The sequence below is a fragment of the Aphelocoma coerulescens genome, chromosome 1 (genome assembly GCF_041296385.1).
Source record: "Aphelocoma coerulescens isolate FSJ_1873_10779 chromosome 1, UR_Acoe_1.0, whole genome shotgun sequence".
Classification (NCBI taxonomy): Eukaryota; Metazoa; Chordata; class Aves; order Passeriformes; family Corvidae; genus Aphelocoma; species Aphelocoma coerulescens.
In genome coordinates, this window is record NC_091013.1 from 1,517,657 (window position 1) to 1,526,224 (window position 8,568).

The window sequence follows — 8,568 nt, forward strand, 5'->3', positions numbered from 1 at the left end:
TATGGGGAAGGAATTGTTCCTTGGGAGGGTGGGCAGGCCCTGGCACAGGGTGCCCAGAGCAGCTGTGGCTGTCCCTGGATCCCTGGCAGTGTCCAAGGCCAGGTTGGAACAAGTTGAGCCTTAAAATCCCTCCCAACCCAAACCATTCCATGATTCTGGACCTTATCAAACCCAAAAACTGTACTAGAAACACAACCAAGTCTTACAGGGCACCTACAACTGATAATTAACATTGGAGTAAAAGAACCCATCCTGCTGAACAGCAACCAGCAAATTCAAGTTCAGCTCTTATCAGTAAACAGCCTAAAAATAGTTATTTTAAAAAATACTAATATTGTTTATGTTGGGGAAAGTCCTGCAGACCTGGGGCTACAAAAACACCACTGAAAACCAACACAAACCCAGAGCAAAACACACAAAACACTCCAAAGCAGGACACACACCCCCAACAACCCCACATCGCCTTGCTGAGACCTCCCAGGTCCCACCTGCACCCCCAAAAAGCACGAGGAAGACCAAATGGCTGTTCCTGATGTCCATTTTCCGGGAGCAGCACTGAAAGGATTTAAGGAAAAGGCATCACCACGTACCCGCCTCTCTTGTGGCGCTCCTTGTGCTTGGAGATTTTGTAAGGCAGAGACCTTTCCCCCAGGTTCTCCAGGTTCCTCACGATGGCTCCTCTCTCCATCAGAGCCTCCACGGTGCGTTTGAGCACGGCAGCTGTCTCAGGCTGGAAAAGAAAGAAAGAAAAGTGAGAAACTCATAGAAATCTGGTTATTTTATAGGGTAGAAGGGACACCTTTACTTGCCCAGCTCAGCACTTGGAGAGGTGGTGCTGCAACCCAGGAAGACAAAGTGGAAGCATTAAGGGAGAGAATTTTTAGGAGCAGGCAATCGCTCAGCAAAATTTCCTGCCATTTCCAAGTCGGGCCCCAGCAAAAAGGAAATGGTTCCTGGATTGAACTCACCTGGAATCACTAGGTTTGAGTCTTGCACAAGTAAATAATCCTAGCAAAGGAAAATGATGGATTGGCAACAGTTTTGGGGTCCTTGGTCCTTTAAATATTAATTGTTCATTAATATTTAAAGTGAACAGTCTGGGGAAAACATAAATCCTTGATATGGAGACAACAATTAGCACACATTCATTTATCTTGTTATTTACACTGCACGTGTGGAACACTTGGAGAATCCTGGAATGTCCTGAGCTGGAAGAGACCCACAGGATCACTGATCCAGCCCCTGGCCCTGCCCAGACCCCCCAGCAATCCCAGCCTGGGCATCCCTGGCAGCGCTGTCCAAACGCTCCTGGAGCTCTGGCAGCCTCGGGGCCGTGCCCATTCCCTGGGGAGCCTGGGCAGTGCCCAGCAGCCTCTGGGGGAAGAACCTTTCCCTGCTCTCCAGCCTGAGCCTGCCCTGGCCCAGCCCCAGCTGCTCCCTGGGTGCTGTCCCTGTCCCAGGTCTCAGATCCCCAGGGAACCCCTCGGTGTCCCCACAGCTCTCCTGACATCCCTAAGGAAACAGCCACCACCCCCTGCAGGAAGCAGAACGTGGCTCCCCACTGATACCTCAATAACCAAAGTTATTTCTGCAGTAAATCCCTTTGCTGAAAACCTGCACCTTCTTCAGGAGCTCAGCTGGAAGCTCAGCACAGACACCCCACCAATCCCATTGTGTCCCTGGCAGCAGTGTCCAAAGGCTCCCGGAGCTCTGGCAGCCTCCAGGCCATGCCCATTCCACAACCTCATTTCAGGGAGTTGTGGAGAGCAGTGAGGTCCCCCCTGACAAACCCTCCTTAACCTCCATGCAGATTTAAATTAAATTAAATTAAATATTGTTGGGTAAACTCCCTGCCCTCCATGCCTCTCCCCCCAAATGACACAGAAGCTTTTTGTCTCTTTTCCACTCAGCACATTCCCCGAGTGGCTGCAAGGCCAACGTGAGGTGCAGTTTCTAAACACAACGAAGCCAAAGATTCAAGCCCTGTGTATTTAAAAACAAAACCAGAGAGAAAGAACAAGAAAAGAAAGCCACAGATTTCTACATTCAGGATTGTAAAATTTGCAACCTTCCCCACTTGTGGCCATACTCTGAAAACATCAACTAATTGTTGGGTTGGAAAGCTTGTCACTGTAACCCCTCTCATTCTCCCTCTCCCAAAAATGCCATGGTTTTACCTTGGCTTGCCTAAAGCCATCACCCAAACTAAAAATAGGCTGAACTCTGCTAACCAAGAGATCCACAGACACAGGTTCCTTGGTTTGCCCCAGAGCCAGCCCACTTGGGGACAGAGGAAATGGGCCTGCCTGGCTCCCAACTCGGGAGCCACAACATTTTTTCCTCAACAGCCAGCACTAATTCCAGTCCCACAGCCCAGCTCTAATTCCAGTCCCACAGATGTGGGGAGGGAAAAGGAGACAATGGGAGCTGCTGCTCCAGAGGGGAGAAGGAAGAGCTCACAAGAGCGCGAAGGGCCTGGTTTGTAATTCCAGCTCTGGATACCCCTCCTGCCCCCACTGGCAAACCAGAGCCATTCCCAGCTGCTTTCACCCTCAGTGAACTTTGGCAGTGGCCTTGGGCCACATCAGTCGGTCACAAGTTGTTACCTTGTTCTAGAAAGGTCCAGAATCCCGGGATGGGTCAGGCTGGAAGGGCCCACAGTGGCCACCTGCTCCCACCTCTGGGCCATCCCAGAGCCCAGGGCCCAGGAGTGTGGATATTCTGGAATATCCCCAGGGAGGAGGCTCCAGCCCCTCTCTGGGCTCTGTTCCAGCCCGGGCCCTGCCCAGGGCAGCAGTTCTGCCTCCTGTGCAGGGCAATTGCCGGGCTCAGGCCCTGCCCGTGGCTCTGGTGCCGCTGCCGGGCCCCGGAGCAGAGCCCGGGCCCTGCCCTGAGCCCTCCCTGCAGCCAGGGACACCCAGGGCTGAGGGCCCCGGAAGAAGGAACCAAAGGACTTTTGTCTTCAGAAGCAAATTCCCCACTCCTTCATTCCCTATTCTATATTGAGAGCTGCCCAGAAGAAACCTGTTAACTCCACAATTCCCACCAAGTCCAATGCAGCGCCCGGTGTCACAGCAGCCACAGCTGAGGGCCACACCCTGAGCACTTTGTCCCCACCTCTGGTTGGCCCCACCTTGAACCCTGTGCCCAGTTCTGGGCCCCCATGGCAAGAGAGCCCTGGAGGGGCTGGAGCGTGTCCAGGGCAGGGAAGGGAGCTGGGAAGGGGCTGGAGCCCCAGGAGCGGCTGAGGGAGCTGGGAAAGGGGCTCAGCCTGGAGCAAAGGAGGCTCAGGGGGGACCTTGTGGCTCTGCACAAGTCCCTGACAGGAGGGGGCAGCCGGGGGGGTCGGGCTCTGCTGCCAGGGAACAGGGACAGGAGGAGAGGGAACGGCCTCAGGCTGGGCCAGGGGAGGCTCAGGGTGGACAGCAGCAGGAATTTCCCCATGGAAAGGGAGCTCAGGCCTTGGCAAGAGCTGCCCAGGGAGGTTTGGAGTGCCCATCCCTGGAGGTGTCTCAGAAATGTGGGGTTGTGCCCCCTGAGGACGTAGATTAAAGGTGAGCATGCCCTGCTGCTGGTCCATGGTTGGACTAAAGGTCTTCTCCACCCTCAGCAATTCTGTGATTTTGGCCTCTCCCTCTCTCCTCACCGGTCTATCAGCTCAGCACAACCCCACCCAAGAGCAGGAAACTCTTCCATGCCCAACTGGGGGTGCCCCATCCATTCCCATCAGGATTAAAGCCACCAATGTCCCATAAGAACCATCAAAGCAGCACCAACCACCCCGTCCCAAGGGAATGTTGTGTTATCAGCGGGAATAAAAATGCTCCCATGGGTTTTATCAGTCCCACAGGACTCACCTGGCAACCAGGAAGTGCATAAAGACACGGGAACTGGAAAAAAAGGGAATACTCTGGTGGAAAAGTGCCCTCAGGCATGAGCGTCAGCCATAAAGCTCAAAGAACAGCTTGGAGACAAACCAAATGTGGAAATAAACCCTTTGGAATGCTGATGCCTCCTAAAAAACGAGGAGCCACCCACCTGGAACCAGAGCCACGTGAAAGGACTCGGCTCCACCACTCCTTTTTCCATCTCATTTCCCCAAGAAAAGTCCAAGGAGTAGAAAATCCAGCACTGGCTACAAAAAGAGCTTTGTCAACCACCAAAAACTCCTCCAAGAAGAGTCCTTGGAGAGAGAAAAGGAAGCAAACACCAAATCCTCAATAGTTTTAGGGCTAGGACAGTTCTCAAGTTCTTCTGGCCACTTGCTCAGTCCAACAGGAAACATTTAAAGTCAGTGGGCACATCCCAAATTATAAACAGGAATAACTCCATCCCAATTACTTGATTATCCCTTCAATGTAGCAACAGCAGGATAAAATTAGGTCTTTTTTTGGTTGCTCAGCAGTTACAAAAGGTTGGTCTGGGATTATTTACTGAGGTGGAAATCAAAGAAGGCAAAATCCATGTTTAGAAGGAAGCTGCAATTCCAAGCAGCAAAACGAAGTGGGAAAACAACTCCTTGCTGTCATTTACTGCTTAATAAAACACTAGAAATTATTAGTGAAAATGATTGAAACCTCTGTGTTACTGTACAACAACCCAGAGCAGCAGCCCCAGGGTGGGTACAACCCCTCAGGGCAGTCAGGAAAGATCAAAATCCAGAGAAATGCAGCATTCCAAGGAAAAAGAAGATGTAGGAGCTGTGCTGAACCCCTGGGATAAACAGGCTGGGCTGGAAATTGAGCAGTGGGAATGGGAGGACTCTCAACACCTGCCTGGAAGTTCAGGGGTATGGAGGGATCCTAGACTGCTTTGGGATGGAGGGACCTTAAAGCCCACCCAGTGCCACCCCTGCCATGGCAGGGACACCTCCCACTGTGCCAGGCTGCTCCAAGCCCCAATGTCCAGCCTGGCCTTGGACACTGCCAGGGATCCAGGGGCAGCCCCAGCTGCTCTGGGCACCCTGTGCCAGGGCCTGCCCACCCTCCCAGGGAACAATTCCTGCCCAATCTCCCATCCAGCCCTGCCCTCTGGCACTGGGAAGCCATTCCCTGGCTCCTGGCCCTCCAGCCCTTGTCCCCAGTCCCTCTGCAGCTCTCCTGGAGCCCCTTTAGGCCCTGCCAGGGGCTCTGAGCTCTCCCTGGATCCTCCTCTTCTGCAGGTGAACACCCCCAGCTCTTCCAGCCTGGCTCCACTGGACTCATTCCAACATTCCGACACCTTTCTTGTGTTGGAGCCCCAGACCGGGATCAATTTAGGGACAGCTGGATGCAGGGACAGAGGTTTCTGTAACCACAACAGAACAATTTTCCCAAGACAGAACAAGGGACAAATGGGAAACCCCCAGGTTCTCCTGACCATGAGAACCTTTCCACGTTCCCACCCAACACTGAGTGAACACGAAGGCAGGAGAGACTATTCCAGAAGTGGATTTGGCAAATAGAATTTGCAGCAGGCACATCACCAAAAATAACTCAGGGGGAAGTGATCAAAATTACCTCTGAATTAAAATTAACACCCCGTCCTTCAAACAGATCTTCATTTAGCATTTAAATGGGGTGTAAGCCAAAGACCCAGATGTGAATACCAAGGCCAGGGACCTGGATGCAGAGGAAGCAGCAACTTTTAAACTCAAAGTGATGCTCGAACTCTTCTGTTCCAAAATCCACCTTTCTTCTTCAAAGAAATGAAATTCTACGATGGATCTTTTTTATTTTTAACTCAGTATTTAAGATCAAAGGAAATTCTAGAAGAAATTAAACTACAATCCAAGGAATTCAAGTACTCTGTTAATACCAAGTCACAGCTAAATTAAAGCATCAGTCCCAACACTGAATTTAATTCATTTTAGAGAGCTGAGCGTCTTGAGAGTTTCTAAAAAAAAGCCTAAAAGGTGTCTTTTAAATCTGAAATAAACAGCAGCCAAATCCCCCATGATTTAGGGTCATTTCAAGGGTTTATTACTAGAAACAGCTGAAGTAACAATTGGCCACAACTTCACAGAAGGGTTTGGGTTGGCAGGATTTTAAGGCTCATCCAGTGCCACCCCCTGCCACAGACAGGGACCCCCTTCCACTGTCCCAGGTTGCTCCAAGCCCTGTCCAAGCGACACTTCCAGGGATGGGGAGTCCTCAGCATTCCAGGAAGAATCAATTCAGAATCAATTAAACCTTAAAATTAATTAAACACCTTCCTCAAAACTTCAGAAACTCTCTTTTTCCAACCACAATAAATTCTAATAAGGGCTTCAGTGTAACACTGCAAAATCCTACTGATCAGAAACTTGCTGAGAAAGAGCTCCCCAGGAACTCCAAGTTGTGTTCCTGCCATGACTTTTTGATGTGAATACATTTCATCAAGTCTACTTTGTATGTTCTTTAAGGTTAAATAATTAGGAGTGGAAAGGAAAAATAATTACACCCAAACAAAGAAGGCATGGAGGGAACATCCCCCCTTCTTCCTCCTCCTTCCCCAGCTTTATACACAGAGCAGGACACCACAGGGGGACAGGGAGGTCCCCTGGTCAGTTGGGGTCCCTGTCCCAGCTCTGGAAAGAGCTGCAGTGGCAACTCAGGCGATTTCCCAGAATTAGAGAATTTCCAGGATCCCTGAGGCTGGAAAAGCCCTCCCAGCCCAGCTGTGCCCAGCTGTGCCCGATGCCCACCTTGTCCCCAGCCCAGAGCACTGAGTGCCACCTCCAGCCCTTCCTGGGACACCTCCAGGGATGGGCACTCCAAACCTCCCTGGGCAGCCCCTGCCAAGGCCTGAGCTCCCTTTCCATGAGGAAATTTTTCCAAATATCCAATCTAAACCTCCCCTGGCCCAGCCTGAGGCCGTTCCCTCTCCTCCTGTCCCTGTTCCCTGGCAGCAGAGCCCGACCCCCCCGGCTGCCCCCTCCTGTCAGGGACTTGTGCAGAGCCACAAGGTCCCCCCTGAGCCTCCTTTGCTCCAGGCTGAGCCCCTTTCCCAGCTCCCTCAGCCGCTCCTGGGGCTCCAGCCCCTTCCCAGCTCCCTTCCCTGCCCTGGACACGCTCCAGCCCCTCCAGGGCTCTCCTGCAGGAGCCAGAACTGGGCACAGCCCTCGAGGGGCCTCTCAGTGCCCAGCACAGAGGGACAATCCCTGCCCTGCTCCTGCTGGACACACAATTCCTCATCCAGCCCAGGGGCCAGTGGCCTCTTGCCCCACCCAGACTGGTCTAAGCCATCTCCACCTTCCATGAGAGGAATTTTCATGGATCAGATCTGGCTCTGGACAGGCAGCTCTCACACCCATCCTGCACATTCTCACTGCTACCCAAGGACAACGAGTCAGGACAAAGACAAAGCTGAACGTGGTGAGTAAAAAGCTTTCCACAGCACATTTTGAGCACCGCAACCAGAGTTTTTACATCCTCCCACTTTTGCAGAACACAACCATTCTTGGCTCTGGAGCAGAAGAAGGTTTAAGGTGGAAGTCACAATGTTTTCACCAAGTGAAGAAGGAACCTTGGCAATTCCTTGCTCAAATTCTGCCAGATTAATCCTGGGACACACAAAGCTACCTCACAAACAGGCTTCAGGTAAATATTAAAAATCACCGCTGACAAAGGGTTATAAACATCATAAAGCTGAATGATCCTCTATCACTCCACCACCACCTCAAAAATAAAGCCCAAAACACCCAAAAAGCAAATCCCTGAGTACAACCTGATTAAAGCGAACAGAGAAGGCCTAGAGGTGAAACCTCCTGCCTTGTTCCCCTTCCCAACAGCAGAACATCCACAGGGAAACCAGGACAGCCACATCCCAGGAGGGGAATTCCCTGCAGGAAAAAGGTCTCATTGCCACCACCTCCCTCCGTGGGATTTTCCACACAAATCAGAGTTGCTGCAGCATTGAGTGAACCTGCCCAGAACCCACCTGAGCCAGGCCCCCACACCCAGAGAAACCTTCAATCCCAAAGAGCAGGAAACTGGGGAGTGAGACTTGGCCAACACAAACAGAACCAGCTGGGGAAAAAGAGGCTCCTTGAACCTCTTTGAGAATCGCTGACCTGGAAAGCTGCTCACTGAATAAACACCTAATAAACTAATTAGGGAACCGGTTAATTAATAGTTAACTCATGAAAACGCTCCCTCCTGGAAATCACAAATCCAAACTGAGTTTGCAGGCAGGAAAATGCTTATTTCTCATCCCAAATCCAAAGCTTCCTCTCCAAAAATGTTTCTTATCCACCCCTTTAAACAAACAACAGCAAAACTTCCGTATTTTTTATACAACACAGCAGCAAAAGAAGAGAATAAAGGAATAATTTTGGTTAATTAATTTTCTCTGCAGCTGAAAATCTGGTTTTAGCAGCCTTGCCACCGTTATTGCCAACATCCCATCTCCAAAAGAACAGGAATCCCCAATTTAACACCTCTCCTTGCTGAACCACCAACACTGGACAAGGAAATCGTCATTCCCACCATGATTCCCAAGTTCCTCATGTCCTTTTGGGGGACAGGGATGAGCAGAAGGAAGGGGGAGATCCAGGCTTGGGCTCTGCTCACAGAACTGCGCTGATGTGTTAACCCCAAAATCAGTAAG

The 8,568-nt window shown here is 51.2% G+C and overlaps 1 protein-coding gene across 1 annotated transcript in view; it reads right to left on the minus strand.

Moving 5' to 3' along the window:
- The window catches only part of MRPS6 (mitochondrial ribosomal protein S6), a 43,231-nt gene that overhangs the window by 12,454 nt on the left and 22,209 nt on the right, over positions 1 to 8,568 (minus strand). Inside the window, exon 2 of the mRNA XM_069007971.1 lies at positions 591 to 730. Within this exon, the coding sequence (XP_068864072.1) occupies positions 591 to 730 (140 nt within the window). The remainder of the gene's footprint in view (positions 1 to 590; positions 731 to 8,568) is intronic.